We start from the raw sequence: 16,873 nt of genomic DNA, 5'->3' as shown, positions 1-16,873 counted from the left end.
TATCCTAAATACAATAATATTGTAATAATACAGGGAAAATTGAGGGTGGGACAGTTTGGGAAGACCCGTAGAATTGTATCATAAAATAAAAAATTAAGTTAAATAAGGCAACACAAGTTCAGTATGCTTATTTTAAGACTTACAGCCCAGGTTTGGGTGTGAGAGCCCAGGTCTTGCTAATTGGGGCACTTCACACCCTCCCCTCTGTTTTCCTTTATGCAGCTGCAGGTCGAGGGGCTATGTCTTGTGAACAAACATTTTAAGCTCATAGTCCTTCCAGTCTGTGAAGTCATGAACATCTCCATACCTTCTTGATTTCATCTGCACTCTCCTTCACAGAGTGCACTACTTTTTCAATATATTCGGCCTCTCCGGAGTTCTGGGCAGCCTTCCGCTTCAGTTCTTCCATGTTTCTCTCCAGCTCACTGATGCGCCGGGAGGCGTTGAACAGGGTCTCCTCAGAAGCTGCTGTTTCAGACTCAATCTGCAAGGGGCAAGAGTCATGGCACGAGCTGTTAGTTTAAGATAGGGACCACTACCGTCTGAGAGGAAGACTTGAAGGACTGCCCTGCCATCTTACTCTAGACCCAAAAAAGTAATTACTAAAAACAAGATACAATTTCAGTAGAGCTTATATGAATTGTCATTTAGTCTGTGCTATAACTCATGTATGCATGTTGTTATTATCTGGTACTTCTGATTATCTAGGCTGAGGTTGACAAAGTGTCAATATTAACTACCCCTGGGAATTGTCATGTACTGAGAAAGCATTTTAGGGACACCTGCAAGCTTTGGCTAAAGAACACACACAGATAAGCAGCTACAAGAAGAGGGATTTCTGTGTAAACTCCCCCAGCAGACATGAACTTTTCAGTGCTAGCCAAAATAAGCAGTCTAGCTTGTGAAAGAATCAGCAGCTTTCTTAAAAATTAAAGTATGGGCCTAAACAACTCTGTTGGAATGGAACTGATTAATCAGCATAATCATGTGCTAAAATTTGTAAATATTTCAAATCAAATTATTTCACCCTGCAGGTTCACCGACTGATTTAAAAACTTCAGTATTGTAATTCTGAGAAAATAGTGGCTGAGGAATTGTTGGGTCTCGTTTCACTGAGAGCAGCGTGATAGGGCCAGGCAGGTTTGTAGAGGTGTGGGTAGGAAAGGCACCCTGAGAGTCCATCTCCCGAGCTTTAACTATATGGAAGGTTGGCCAGGAGAGGTGATGTCTTGGGTACTACAGTCATCTGTCACAGATCCTCTGAGGACATGCAGACTGGATGGAAAACTGTTACTTAACAGGCTGCTTTCTGGAAAGAAAAGTCTGAGTTACATCTGTATTTTCTTACAGATTTCTTTAGTCTCCAAGTATTCTGCATGCAATAAAGCATTAATTTTTCCAAGTAAACCAAAGATTGTTTAACAGATGTGTTTTCTACAGAGTAGGACACTGGAAACCTTTCTTGTTTCGCAAGATTCAGAGTAGAATTTTTTAGAATGATCACCAGAATCTCAGGACACTGGTCTTTGGGACTGTATGACAAGAGCAGGGCACTCTCTGTACAACTGGAGAGTGAAAGCAGCACTGCCCCTCCTGTGACTTAACAGTCCACGCTTCCTCAAAGTACGGGGGGTTCATCTTCCTTCGACTCTCTGGGAGGGACAGATGAAGAGGCTGAAGTCTTTCCCTTGAAAATATGTTTCTGCTCAATCTAGCGTTTGCTAAGTATTTGCTTAAATTAAAGGAGTCCTTTCAGTTGTAAGCATTTCTGTTCAGAGGTCACTGTCAAAATTATTTCTGTGATCCAAGAGTAAGGTGGGCATTTCCTGCCACATGGCAGTAATGGAGTGGCAGCTTACTGAGGTCAGCAGGTTCTGGGTCCCTTGGATGTCTTCGTCCGCCTGTTTGATTGCTTTCTCCGCAGCAGTCTGGGCTTTTTCTGCTTCTTCTAGAGCTTCCTTTACCGTGTCTGTGGTGACTTTGACATCAGTTGCGCTTTTACTAAAAAAGTAAAAGAATGAGACAGTATAGCAAGAATGTACTTTCTGGAAAAACATTTACCAAAGAGGCTTCCGCGGGTCAGAGAACTTGCGCTGATTAAAGCAGTCCTCGGTTTTGTGCACACTGTCCTCCTCCCCATCATGTCCTCATTTACCTGGCCCTTTTAGCTTCTTCTAACAGCGTCTCAGCTCTGGCAATGTCAGCCGCACTCTGCTGTAGAATGACCTCTACTTGCGAAAGGCTCTCCACCCGCTCCCGGATATCTTCCGTCAGGTTCTGTAACTGCTCCGGGGTGCTGGGCATTTCCATTTTCAGCACTTCATTTGCCACCGCTTCAATGCTGTCCAGATCAGCACTGTCCTCTGCCAAGAGCAAAGGTAACTCATGAGCATCAGACGGCTCACTGCACCCAACCACTTGTCCTCCACTAGAGAAATGGGTGCTGGAGGCTCAGACCACGAGACAGGTTCCTACTGTGTCATGGTTTGGGGCGGGGGGTGGAGGTGGGGAGACCAGTACTGCTAGACATTGTGGTAGGATGAGGAACTGATGAGGAGTTGACATTTCTGAGTGGAGACAGTGTGGGCAGAAGATGATAGCAGTGACAGCCTAGGGGAGTGAGTGGTTCAGATTGTGGAAAAGCAGGCCAGGGTTTACAGCAGGAACTACGCAAATACAGATAAAAAAGGGCTGGTGTTCCTTAGGGACTAGATTCAGGAGATGACAGAAAGGGGAAATCCAGTGAGAAGCAGGAGAACCAAAGTCTGTGACCAAGGGGCAGGGATTTCAGGTGTGTCAGACCTCGTTCCTTCTAGAGCTTTATTAGCGAGCAGCCAGCAGCCCCGTGGCTTTGCTTGTTACCCCACAACTCCAAGCCCAGATCCTCAATTATTTACACTGTGAACTTTTTTCAGACTGCCACTTAGGATCGTTTCCACAGGATAATCCCAAAGGTGTTCTCGGCAGAAACCACTGGCTTTCATTAGCCAGTCTCCCTTTGTTTTGTTTTTTCTAGAATGAGACAGTGTTGTATGAACGTTACCTGTAAGAATAGCTAAAATCAATTGAGCATTAAATCCTAATTACTCTTCAATTATTGTAATCAATTTCCATTCTCTAGTAATATTTATTGATCAGGGCTCCTTAGGGCTGCCAGGGAAGTTTCCCATATGGGTTCAGGGTCCCAGGGACTTGAGCCATCCTCAGCTTTCCCAGGCCATAAGCAGAGAGCCAGATTGGAAATAGAGTATCTGGGACTACTCCACCTGTTGCCCATATGGGATGCTGGTGTGACAGGGCAGAGAATTAGCCAGCTATGCCACTTCTGATCTTCCCCGGTGATGCTCCTCTGAACACAGCAGCGATGGCCCAAGTACTTGGGCTACTGGCTGCAGTCTGGCTTGGCCCTGGCTGCTGTAGGCACCTGGGGGTGAACCAGTGGCTGGAAGAAAACTCAAACAGACCTTTGCAATTTTTCTTTTTAAGTTTTGGGGTAATGCCAAGATAACTAGTCCCTCTTCCTTGAATTAAGGTTCTGATGACAGATTCCAGATTATCACAGTATATGTCTGGCTTCATACCTACTACTTCAGTATCCTGTGCACAATAACCAACAAGGTTACTTACATAAGTTTAAAATATGTCCTCACTTGAATAGTTTTCATTTTCAGACATGTTGCTTTATACTCTGTAAGAAGTTGATTTATGTACAATGTAGTTTTGAATTTGGCCTCTCATCTGAGAAACAGATATCCCAAAAGTAACATGAAATGGAAAAGTGCTTACGTGTCAGAAAGTCTCTGATTTGCTTGATTAGGTTTCTCAGATCCTCGTTGCTCTTGTCCACTTTTTCTTTAGTAGCATTAGTTTTCAACAAAACATCTTGAGCATTCTGTTTTGCCTCATCTGCCCTCAGTTTGGCTTCAGAAACCTAAATGTGAAGAACCAGTCATCTCATCCATTGAGGTTTCACTCAGTCCAGAAAACAGTGTCGACAGACCATTTACAACAGCAAATCGTGTCACTTCTCGGCCTTTTGGCCAAGATCAAGTGTAGAATAGCAGATCGTCCCGTTCAACCAAGTGCTATAGTCCTATTTGATAGAAATTACTCAGTATGTCGATTTAATACTAACTGCAGATACAGCTCGCATTTAAAATATTTTTCAGGTTGCTTAACTCTTCCCAAACAATGCAAATACTTCAGGTAAGATTGTGTGTAAAAGAATCTTTGTGTCACAGCTGGATGATCTCATAACCCTGGACCCATGTAAAAAGCAGCAATTTAGTCATTTTAAGATTTCGGCTTCCTGTTGTAAGCACAACATGTTAACTTCCTTGTGAAGGAGGAGGAAATGGATCCTTCAGCTCTGTGAAGAAACCGCCCCCTTCTCCCTGACTCCCCCAGCAACATGAGCTTTCTTATTTGATTAGGAAATCCTCTTTCATGGAATGGGCTTCTGCTATTCAGATCTGCAAAGAAACGAAACAAAATCTAGGCAGTTCCCTGAATTACCATCTTGGAGAGCTGTTCCACTTCGGCCAGCGCGCTCAGGACTTCTTGATCAAAATCCATGGCTTTCTGCCAGGCGTTGTGGGCCACGGTGACCAGCCCGCCACAGCCAGGTCCTCCACACTTCTTTTCTCCATCGTCAGTTCTGCAGTTGGGGCCGCCACACTCAGTCTCGGAACAGGAGGCCCCTGGAGGCGTACCACAGGTCTGCAACAAACCAAGGAGCAGGCATGGGTGCGAATAGTGAGGCTGCTGCAGCCTCACAGCTGTGCAGGCCCTGGGTGGCCCCAGACAGCATGTAGGTGGTCCTCAGCAAGGGTGCTTAAAAATATGTGTGGGATCCAGGGTGGAAAGAACAAAACCTTTAGGGATAAGCTAACCTGCTTACTGCCAATGAAGCTGGACAGTCCCTCAATACCTTCTGCCTAAATGACTGACTCAGAGGACCATGTGGAGCTCTGCCCAGGGTGCCAACACTGGTAGCTGTACCACATTCAGTTCTGCCTGTACAAGAGCTAAATAATGCTACTTTCTTCCTTGGAACCAGTTGGCTTTTTTAAAATCAATACTATGAACTTGTTTTACTTGTTAACCACTGTGGTGAGCACAGAGCCACAAAAGTCCTAGTAGCTAGCATTGTAACCAGTAACTTCGAGTAACAAGTAACTTCACATGCGGTTGGTAAGATTTCTCCTTAACAGTCAAGATCAGATGAATGGAGGAGAGTAGGCAAGGGAGAAACCAGATTGCAGTCTCTGGGGTGGAATTTGAACATGGGAAGCAGTGTGGGGCATTGCAGATGAGAGCGAGGAGAAAACAAGGCACAAAGGTGGATGCAGCTTTTACAGATCATCACAGCATCCGCTTCCTTTCCAGTCCGGTGGAAACTTCCCGACTGACACACAAATGTAAACTGATACTGTAGGAAGTATGCTGTGTGATGAAAAACGCTTGACAGGGAATTTAGAGTCATCCTTTTGCAGGGAGATGGCAAGATGGTTACTGCAGCGAAAAGCAACTGTCAGTTTATTTCCAAGCAAGGAAAGCAGAGTTTGTCAGATTTCACATAAGTAGAATCAACTCTTTGACCCAATAGCTTATAACACCATAGTCTCTGAAAACCCGCAATAACAGTCTCAGGGTGCTCTGCATAAAGCAGTTAGACAGCACACACCATGCTTTGTTTCAACGGAGGCAGGCATGGAAAGTGGGAGGAAAAACTTTCAAAGGGCGCATGGACCCAGCTACACATCCACAAAGACAAGGAACTGGAAAAACACAAATGGTCAAACACCTGTTTCTATAGTAGGAGCCAACTGTATGGAGCCTATACAGAGAGCTCGAAGAGAATCAGGGAAGCCAGCCAAGCCCAAGCTAGCCAGCTGCAGGAGCAAGCACAGGGAAGCCTCCAGCACCCCTTGCCTGTCCCCCACATGGTTGCTTCCCAGTGTAGGCTGTGAATATTCTTGTTTTCAGAGACCAGGCTTTTAGCGACCGAATTACAACTGGAAGGAAAGAAATGGGAGGATGGGATTTCATGCCTGTATAGAGTAGCTTTGTCAACTGGTTGGTAGGGGTCATTTTCACATGACTCTGGCCCTTCTTTTTTTTTATTCTGCCTTGCATTTTCATCCAGTGCTGAGAAGACATCAACCTGGTCCCTATTTCCAATGGATGCTGTCAGGTTTTGTAAGGAAATGAATGTGAAACAGCCTATTTTTGTCTTGACCCAAGAAAGTGAGGGTGAGGCTTTCATTTGAACAGAGCAAGTTTGAATCCAAAGCTTAGTGAGCACAAGCCTTAGTCTGTGAAAAAATAGCCTCCAGGTTCTCTCCAGCGGGCACCCTTCCTTAGGAAAGGAACGGGAGAAGGAGCAGGTGGTTCAGCTTTTCTGGTCTTCTGCCCAATGTTCATTAAACTTGGTGCTAGATTTCATTTGGCCCCAGAGTTCTTTTTTAAAAGCTTCTAAGGAAATGAATCTACCTCTTAAAATTGCATGGTTAATCTTCACCAGGTAAAGTTACTTGGAACAAAGGGACAGTTCAGCTAATATCAATGGAAATAAAAATGCTTTACATCCTTGCATTCTTTCAGGAAGGCCGTGCCAGAACCATTATAATTTCTTCCACCGAAATAGGTTTTGCTACATCCCAACAATAACAATGGTTAAAGTTTGAGCAAGCAACTCAAGAGACCATAACAGCAGGCACAAGTGGTAATGTCCTGCTGGGCTCCAGAAAAATGGCTGGGAGGGGAGAGGGCTGGAAATGCACCTGCTGCTTTAACCTAGCCTGGCCATGCACGAGTCAGGAGAATCCCACACTGCAGGACAGAGAGCAGGTGCCACTGAGCAACTAAATGCTAACAAGAGGGCGGGGTGGGAATTTCTTTTCCTCCTCGCACTACAGAAATGAGGCCAACCCCCCAAACCTTACCATCTCTGCAGCAGCTGAAAGGTCTAAGCTCTGTAGTTTGCCTGCTAGTTCATCAAGAAGGCGAGCCTGCTCCTCTTGCTTTTCTCTGAACCGGGATTCTTGCTCCATCATCAGGTCTTCCACTCTTTCCCGTATGAGAGCCGACTGCTCCACCGTGCTGTTGGGATCTGTGGTGGAGGCATTCACCCTCTCCTCTGCCTCAAGGGACATCTGAAAATACTTGTTAATGCTATCCAAGGCACCTAGGGCAGGAAAGAAAGGACAGTGCCCACCACTCAATACCAGTGTACTGGGCATCCTCACCAAGTCACCCCCACAGTTGGTGTCTTTTGGCATTCAATTTACTGTCACTTTTTAAAATCTTCAGAGGCAGAGCTTGCTCCTTGAGACTAATGAATAGTTCTGTTCCATTAGCACCTTACCTAGCTCTGAGGGATGCCAGACCATCTGGGTGAAAACTGAAAAATAAGTTGACCACTCAGAGGCCTGCACACAGGCCCCAGTTTGCAGCTTTCTCAGTGGCTACTATCTGGCAGCCTGTGAAATATCTGTCCAGATGAATGTTCCCTTCTCCTTGTCATTTACTCAGATCCACTCAAAGGGCTAGTTATGGGGCACCTGAAAACAGCGTGGGATGGTTTAGCATCTTAAGGACCTACTTAAACAAAAGAGCAACTGTAAATAATAAAGCAGGATGGCTAATGTGATCTGATATTGAGAGGATTTGATACAGCCAATACAATAGCCCAAAGTGGAGGACTTGGCAAAAAATTATTTCGTGATCAGTCAACATTCCGAAACGTCAAAGGACTTGCAGAAGTAGCAACTGAATATTGTAACCATCAAAAAAAGCTACTCTTCTACAAAAGGTCAGGGTTTCAACTACTCACTGGAAAAAGCAGAGCATGGATACCACTCTAACACAATGCCATTCACTCCCAGGAACCATGGCATGCCTCCTTAATTTCCCTATGCCCTGAGTCCCACACTGGGTCAAATGAAGACTTCATCCTTCACTGGGCCAGAGACTGAGTTTTCATTTTGTAGGAAGCACTTAATTTTTTTTTTTTTTTTTTGCATGAAGCCACTGTATCCACAGAAGAGAAAGCTAAAACCCAGTGTCAAGAACTGTATGTTGGCATGACAATGCTTACCTCGGATATCAGAGTTTTTGATAAACTCAAGTTGTTCAGCAAGTTCTTTCACGGTGTTGCCGAGACTCTCCGCCTCTGCCTGCAGAGACTCCAGCTCTCTGGTCGTGCTGTTGCTTTGCTCAGTCGTATCGGATAACTTCACTTCTAGTTGGGCCATCTTCTCTGTAACATCTTTGCTGAGTTTCCTGTAAAAAGGAAAGATAAGCTGACCTATGTAAAATAAAGCAAAGGAGAGGTATCTTGTACATTTTCTATTGACACTATATCCATCACTGTTGTTTCAATCCAACTCAATTGTAGCAGACAGGACATAGGTACTGCTCTCATTCTAAAATCTTAACGATTGGGGCTGGCATCATGGCTTAATTGGCTAATCCTCCACCTGCAAGCGCCAAACCCCATATGGGCACCATTTCATGTTGCAGTTGCTCTACTTCCAATCCAGCTCCCTGCTTATGGTCTGAGAAGGCAGCAGAGGACAGTCCTTGGGCCCCTGCATTCATGTGGGAGACTCAGAAGAAGCTCCTGACTCCTGGGTACAAATTGGCACAGCTCCAGCAGTTGTGTCTTGAGAAAAAAGCCAAACAGTGATCCTTGCTGCTAAGAGTTGTGAAGTGAGAAACAGCAGTGCACACAGCCACGCTGTGGCATCAGACGGCCTGCAGGACTTTCAGTCTGTGCTGTGAGGTAGTATGCATGGGACAGTCACATCTCTGGTCAAGTATGTGGCCTTCCAGCCACCCCGGATAAATGTCCCTAAGCCTCAGGGACCTTCTTCGAGATGCGGCATGCAGAGAGCCCTGTGGCCCGGCAGAGGGGCCTAACCTTCAGGCCAGGGGGCATCACTGGAACCACCTCCTGTCACCAGGCACACTTTCCTAAAGAGAAGTGCTGTTTGGCCTGGCATGGTAGCCTAGTGGCTAAAGTCCTTGCCTTGCACACACCAGGATCCCATATGGGCACCAGTTCTAATCCTGGCGGCCCCACTTTCCATCCATCTCCCCACCTGTGGCCTGGGAAAGCAATTGAGGATGGCCCAAGGCCTTGGGACCCTGCACACACACGGAAGACCCAGAAGAGGCTCCCGGCCCCTGGCTTCGGATCAGCTCAGCTCTGGCCGTTGTGGTCGTTTGGGGAATGAATCAATGGATGGAAGACCTTCCTATCTGTCTCTTTGCTCCATATATCTGACTTTCCAATAAAAAATAAAATCTTAAAAAATTTTTTCAAAAGAGAAGTGCCATCTACTGATGATGAAATGTGCTGATGTTTAGTTTTCATAATTTTATTTGGAATCGAAAAACTGTCCTTTGCTCTGTACTTTCCTATCTCCAAGGTTTCACCAACACATATGTGTTTGTGTATACACACAAACACGCACAAAAGGCATCAAAAAATTAACGAAGAGACTGGCACTGTGGCCATGCGGTGATGTGACGGGCTAATCCTCTGCCTGCACCAGTAGCCCATATGGGCCTTTGTGATATCTGTATGATGCGCTTGTTGAGTGCTCACCTCACAACACACACGGCCTATCATCCATAACAACCATGTGGCCTTGAGCCACAAAACTACTTATTTTCATTTTACCTGAAAGGAAGAGAGAGGGTAGGGGTTGGGGGAGGGAAGGAGAAAGAAAAGAATAAGAAGAGGTTCTAAGATCTTGCGCCCACGGCTGGAGTTCCAAATGCCAGCGCCGGGCCAGCTGGAAGCCAGGAGGCTGTATGACCCAATCATTGTCTTCCAGGTGAACAGACGGGCCCCAGCTTTAAAGCATCTTTTGCCTCCCAGGGTGTGCATTATCAAGAAGCTGCCATTGGAAGCAGAGTCAGGACACAAACTCTGGCCTCTCATAAGGAATGCAGACGGCTCAAGGCCTGTTGCACTGGATGCGCTCCCTGGATTGTTACTTGAGCTAAGAATGTCTGCTGTTCCCTTCCTGCCTCTCACACGCAGCCTGATGGACACAGCCCACCTGGCCTCCTAGACACTGACCCAAGGTCAGTCACGTGCAGTAAACTGCTGAAGTTGTCAGCACGTCAAATCCCCTTCTACACATCCATGTTTAGCTGTGAAACACCACTCTCATTCATGCCTAGAAAAAAAACCTGGAGCACCCGGGGCTCAAGTGCTTCCCTGATAGCTTTTTGCAGCTCCCTAATAATCTTGCACTGTTTTTCTTTTCTTTTTTTTTAAACAAAGGGAGTTGGGGCTGTTCAAGAGCAGGAGGGGTGAGGCTGGAAGAACAGGCAGAAAGACACTCCCTAAGAAGTCAGGGATCAGCTCAGTTACCTGCTGTCCTCAGGAAAACCACCACGAGCCAGGCAGAGTCCTGGGCACTGTAAAGAAGCTTCCAGATTTCCAAGGAGGTCTGCAGCCCTGGTCTAGAGACTAGCAGTTGAGCAGCACAAGGAACTGGGAAATAACGAGTCCATTCTATAGTAACGGACCTGCCCTAGAAGTAGCCATATGTTCACACCATGCTTTCTTTGCAATGTTATCATCTCAAACATTAACACTTTTGTTAATCTGCAAGGTCATGGCAAGTATGATCCCCTGTTTTCTCCCCAGGAGGGAAAGTGAAGATTTATGCATTCTATTGTTCATAACCCCAACACATGACAGGAGACACAGGTATGGGACTCTGGTCTCAGTTCTTCCCAGCAGACACAGCTGCGTGAGAGCATGATTCTGCAAAGCGCGGGTGTGAGCACAACATGCACAGTGGACACCACAGTCTCCAGAGATTCAGTTCCCAGCGACATGCCAGCATTCACTCACCCAAATGCCCAGGGTCAGGACCAAGGAAAACGCTTGGCCTACAATCTGGTTTTACTCCCAGGACTAATCAAACCCTTTGGCAGAAGCACCAGGCTGGGAAACCCTCCCACTGTGACTTCATCAAAGCTGAAAAGCAAAATACATCGGGAGCCATGACATGGCTCAGAGAAGACTCACTCTGCTTCCTCGAAGAGATTCCCGATGTTTTTCAGCGGCTCGGCTGCGGGGCTCTGGGCCAGGATGTCTTTTATGTCGTTGACCTTCTTCTCTATTGAGTCCACGGTCTCCCGGTAGGGCCCGATCACGCCACTGATCTTCAAGGCCTTGGCTCTTTCTAGGAATCTGTGGGTCTTGTTGGTGAGCTCAGAGATGATGACGTCCCAGAGAGCGAAGCATTGGTGGCAGGGCGTGCAACTGGGGAACACCCCCGAGTACCCACGGGTGCACTTGTCACAACGGGGACCCTCAACGCCCTCCACGCAGACACACTGGCCTGAGGACTGGTCACACTGCGGCGTCTCAATGCCCCTGGGGTCACAGTCGCAGGCTAGATGGGAAAACAGAGATGCTGGCTGACCACCATCCTGAGCCTCAGTGATCAGACTTGGCTCTAAGGATTCCAGGTCACTGTTCCCGCTAGAAGACACCCATCACCCAGGACAGGACAGTGGCCTTCCACCAGGAGGCCGCAGTAGTTTTCCCAGCACACGCAGGGCCTCACACTTTTCTTAACAATACTAGTCGGTCTTTAAAATGAGCAGCTGACATCAGTTGCTGACTACACAGTTGGCACTCCCATTACAGGGATGGCTTATATGTATTATCTCATTGAACCCTTACAGTGGCAACATGCAGATGTAATGACCTCAGATACAACAACACAGTGAGAGGGCTCGCATAACCTGCCCCAAGATTCCCAGCAGAGAAATGCTAGGCCAGGACCCTGACCCAGCACCACACCTTGGGCCTGTCTCTGCCCTTCTCTAGCATCCACTTCCCCAAGATGATTCAGGTCGCATCCGGCCAAATACAAAGCACAAAATGCACAGCTCCTGGCATCGCCTACACTAGCTGGTCACCAACAGAAAGTAAAATACAGTCAACCTAGCCCAAACAATCCATGGTGGCCTAGCGTGTTAGGCTACCTACCACCTCTGATGCTGGCATCCCATATGGGCATCGGGTGTACATCCCAGTCGCTCCACTTCTGATCCAGCTCCCTGCTAATGTCCAAGTACACGGACCCCCTTCCACCCACTAGGTGGAGACTAGGATGGAGTTCGTGACTTTGGCCTGAGCCCACCTTGGCTGTTGCAGCCACCTGGTTCACTCCCCGTGTGGCTGCAATGGCCAGAGCTGAGCCGATCTTGAGCCAGGAGCCAGGAGCCAGGAGCTTCTTCCGGGTCTCCCAACCAGTTGTAGGGTCCCAAGGCTTTGGGCCATCCTCTACTGCTTTCCCAGGCCACAAGCAGGGAGCTGGATGGGAAGAGGAGCGGCTGGACACCAAGCTGCACCCATATGGAGTCCCAGTGCATGCAAGGCAAGAATTTAGCCATTGAACTGCCACACCAGGTACAGATAAAAGACTTTTTAAAATGCCAGATATAACCAACACAGTGTGGTCTTCGACGCCCCTTTGTCCTGATTCCTTACTAGCCTAATAAGGTCAGTGTGCCAAGGTGAGCAGTGTCCTTGCCTACAGCTCTAACCACAATGACCTATCATGGCCAGTACCACTCCATCCTGGCTTATGGTCCCAAGCCTCAGTGGCACCAAATTATTCTGATAACAACACCTGATGGTATCAATGCTATGCATATCAAAAAATCCAAGCATCCACTCTATCTGGGGCTGTGGATAGAGGCTGCCTTCCCCAGACCCCAGCTCTGCAACTGGAAATGAACAGTAATGATCAAACAGAATAAAGAACACAGGCTCTGTAGAGACCTTATGGGTGAGGAAGTGACCTGTCCTTTTTCTCCTAAAGAAATATTCCCAGGAAAACAGGCCAGACAGGAAGGCAGCTGCTGCCCAGGGCCTCTCGCCTGTGCTTCCACACTGCCAATCGGCTTGGGATTTCCACCACTGGCTTTTTCCAAGAACCAGGGCTCAAGAGGAAAGCATTTCTTCTGCTATCTGAGAATCCACAAAACAATTCAGTGTGTGACCCTTCGACTCCTCGGGGAAGAATGCAGAGCTCCAGGCTGGAATTTGCTGAGCGTGCGCTGTGGTGGGCGGTCTGAAGTCTCTCTCTGTCCCAGGACAGTGGGGGGCTTGTTCAAGTTTGACTCCCTAGGCCAAGAGCTCCAACCCGCGCAGACAATAGGAACATTCAAGGTTTTCAAACTTGGAGACCCAACTCATTTGTCTTTTACATAACTGCATTTCTTTTCCATAAAGAGAAGAGCCAGCCGTGACCTAACGCTTTCTAGAAGTAGATTGTTGGCTAGGTGGTATCAGCCAGTTTAACTCTGTGCAATCCGATAGACAATTTCAAAGGAAAATGTATCTGGTAATTCATGACATAATCTAAGACTAAAATGCATAGATCTGTTTTCCCCTGTTTGTCAGTCTGGATGATCCATCTTTTTTCTCCTCGCTGGCTTCCAGGCCCGCCCTTTCGAGTTCTGTTCTTCCTATTTCCCACTGTGACTACAGTCCCTTACAACTCCGTTCTCTCCCTCTGGGTGTCTTGTAGGCGGTTGGCCTCTTCCACAGGGCTCAAAGCTCTTGGGATCCAACACATTCTAGTTTGAGAACCTGCAGTAAGCACTGTGGGACACGGGTCCTTCCTTGGTTGTTAGATCCCAAGTCACTAAGATAATGAGTGCTCCAACATGGTGACAGTCTCAATTCTCTCCCGCAACCCCTCCCCGACTTCCAAATACCCCCAATCCCAGCCGAGACAACATCACACAAAGCAGAGAAATAGCAGATGAGGAAATGCCCTAAATGATGCATGGCATGTTATAACACTGATGTGCCAGAGCAACATCAGAACAACTCCACCTTAGATGTTCACCCTTTGAGAAGGGGCTTTCTGATCCCCACTTTTAAGGAAAGCCACATGTGAGTATGGACAAAGGACAGAGTGTGGCAGGAAAGCAGAAGGAAACTGTCCCTTCAGTCTAGAATTTAGTGTCCTCCAAGGCAACCACACCTTAGCAAAGGTACAATTCCTCTATCAGTCTTTTAACTACTTTTCTTTAAGAGCAGTGGGCCAAAGGGATGTGCAGATTCAGACTCCTGGGAAGAAGGCACATTCTTCACACATATTGTTTGAAAATGATCTATGACGGGGCCGGCGTGGTTACATAGCAAGCTAAGCCTCTGCCTGTGGGGGCCAGCATCCCATATGGGCTCCGTACCCAAACCACGCTGCTTTGCACCACATGCTGGGTTGGTTGTCTTCATGCCTGTTTGGTTCTCCTACAATCAGAGTCTTATGCCACGGGCTGACCTTTCCTCTGGAGAGAACAAACAAAGAAACTGCCGAGAGTCTTACTCGGCAAAGTTTCCAAAACAGAGCCTAACTTTTGGCCCAAGCAAGTTGATACAGTTGCCATAAGCTATGATTTGTCAATACATTAAGAGGCAAAAGTTTAGAGACCAGATAAAAGGGTCAGAGACAAAGCTCCGAGGACTCCATGAACAATTCTCCGATTGGCTCTTACTCCTACAGCCAGGCTTTACAGGATGGCCAACACGGAGCGAAAGGTCAGGAGGCTGCGGCAGCCAGAGCTGTTTTACGACACACAGGCTGATACAACCTGGGTAGAAACAACCAGGGTGGGCGGGAGGGGGTTGGGCGGGAGGCAGTGGGGAGCAATCAAGCCCGCAGGCATTGCAAGAAAGGAGACTGTAATAACATCGGGCTTAGAGTTCTGGAAAAGCCAGATTCCAAGCCAACCTCCAGGGAACTGACCCAAGGGATGGATGTCAGTGCCTGCTAATGCAAATGCTAAGATCCAGTTCCCTTCAAACCAGATGTCTGCGCTAGAGGCTGGTTGTGGACACAGAGAACAGCACTGTGACATCTACCCTAAGATGTCCCTATCCACCCCTCTGGCTGTGTCTTAGCTCATAAAATCAATTATCGTGGCCAACATGATGGTTCAATTGGCTGATCCTCTGCCTGCAAGTGCTGGTATCCCATCTGGGTGCTGGTTTTTGTCACGCTGCTCCACTTTCTCTCTTGCTCTTTGCTGCCTGGGAAAGTAATGGAGGGTGATCCAAATCCTTGGGACCCTGTACCCATTTGGGAGACCTGGAGGAGGCTGCTAATTGGCTCAGCTCTCCTAGCAGATGGGAGATTGTTCTTTCCTTCTCTTTGTAAATCTGCCTTTCCAAGAAAAACAAATCTGAAAAAAATCAATCATATGTGGTCTTGTTTGACCTTGTCTCTGTTTAGCATTTTCCAGCTGTTCAGGAATTGCTGATGGGTTTGCACTGTGAAGGAACCCGGAGTTTCCAGGTTCTGATCTTTCACAGGAGGTAATGAATTGCTCACTCCAAGTTCTGGATGACTTCCTGCTGCCATTGTTAAGTACAGGGGGGAAAAAGTCATTCTCAACTTTACAGCTCATCAGAGAGCTCTAATTCTAGATGGACAACAAAGATAATAAATCAAAGAACAGTTAGAGAACTCGAAAATATTTACCCTCAGTTAAAAATTAAAAACTTGAAGACAACCAAATAGGAAACAGGGTTCATAAATTCTTTCATGTCAGGATCTTCATCAAGAAAAAAAAATCATTGGCCAGCTTGAAAAAAAATTGCAACAACATAGACATTAAGCAATCATAATGATTCACTACTTGAGTAAGTTTTGGTTTCTTAAGAAATTGTCGAATTTCCCTCAGTTGTTTTTAAAAGAAAAAAGCTTTACCCCAAGGCAGTCTGGGTTCATTCCTAAACTCCCATCCTACGTCCCCTTTTCCCTTCGCTTGTGCAAAGGCTCTGCCATCACGCTCAAACTCCAGGATGGGAGCACTGTCAGGATACACACTCATGTGTACAAGTGCACACGACACACAGACACACCAAGAGCTTTCACCATCAGCAAGTGAATGGCCTTAATAGAATCACCAAGGACGCTGGCCACCAAATCTTATGCAGAGTGCACAGAAACCCATTTGCAGAAAGCTAAATCGCTATGGTCCCTTTTGGGTTAACAGCATTGAAGAACGCAAGTCCATGTGATTTTGTGGCATGCACGCAGGCGTGCGCCAACCAGTGTTCTGCTAGGTTTGGGGCTGGAGGAGCAGGCCCGCACACTTTGTGACCTAGGTTCATCTGCAGGGTTACAGGTGCTAGATCTCTGATGCTTACACCTTGAGTATCATGAAGAAGAATCTTCTGGAACAGACAACCTAACCAGCACAGTTGTGCTTTACAGTTGACAAAGAGGCGCCTAGAGACCCCCTCACCCTCCACCTCGACTGCTGCACCTGCCTTACCTCGGCACTCCACGTCGGGGTCTCCCCAGAAGAGCTCCTGGCACTCACTGCAGGTGCGGCCTCCAAAGCCAGGCATGCACTGGCACTGCCCCGTGAACTATGGTAAGAACACAGAGCCAAGTCAAGCAGGGGCAGAGCTAGCCATTCCGAGTTCCCATACTACCAGCTACCAGTTGGCAGTTGACTAATGACGATGCCTACCCCAGGTTAACAAGGGACCAGGGTCCTTCCTCTGGGCTCAGCACCTCTCGGCTGGCTACTTTCAACAAAGATTTGGCCAGACCCACATCACAATGCACTCCATTTCAGAATTCCTTAACTTGTATCCTCACAGGTCGTAACACTCCCCGACCACCTGTCACCCATCTGGCCCTAGTGAGCATGCCACCTGGCAGGTGTTGACAAGCAGCAGCATTGTCCACAGTGCTGGGCAGAGCTCTGTGCTTCCTGGAGCAGAGAAGCATCATCCACTGTCCTTTCTCAGTCAGTCTGCACCCCACAGCTGGGACACCAAGTCGACTTGCCATGGTCT

General features: G+C 47.3%; 1 protein-coding gene across 1 annotated transcript in view; it reads right to left on the bottom strand.

Moving 5' to 3' along the window:
• The window catches only part of LAMB1 (laminin subunit beta 1), a 59,927-nt gene that overhangs the window by 1,662 nt on the left and 41,392 nt on the right, over window positions 1-16,873 (bottom strand). Inside the window, exons 23-31 of the mRNA XM_041002338.1 lie at window positions 16,342-16,438; window positions 11,060-11,429; window positions 8,102-8,286; window positions 6,948-7,189; window positions 4,516-4,719; window positions 3,787-3,931; window positions 2,156-2,363; window positions 1,860-2,001; window positions 308-484 (exon numbers count right to left, since the gene is read on the bottom strand). Of these exons, the coding sequence (XP_040858272.1) occupies window positions 308-484; window positions 1,860-2,001; window positions 2,156-2,363; window positions 3,787-3,931; window positions 4,516-4,719; window positions 6,948-7,189; window positions 8,102-8,286; window positions 11,060-11,429; window positions 16,342-16,438 (1,770 nt within the window). The remainder of the gene's footprint in view (window positions 1-307; window positions 485-1,859; window positions 2,002-2,155; window positions 2,364-3,786; window positions 3,932-4,515; window positions 4,720-6,947; window positions 7,190-8,101; window positions 8,287-11,059; window positions 11,430-16,341; window positions 16,439-16,873) is intronic.

The sequence above is a fragment of the Ochotona curzoniae genome, unplaced genomic scaffold (genome assembly GCF_017591425.1).
Source record: "Ochotona curzoniae isolate NIBS_2020 unplaced genomic scaffold, NIBS_Ocur_1.0 scaffold_2476, whole genome shotgun sequence".
NCBI classification, from domain to species: Eukaryota; Metazoa; Chordata; class Mammalia; order Lagomorpha; family Ochotonidae; genus Ochotona; species Ochotona curzoniae.
Note: the sequence above shows the minus strand (reverse complement) of the source record. Positions and strands in the feature narration are given on the sequence as shown.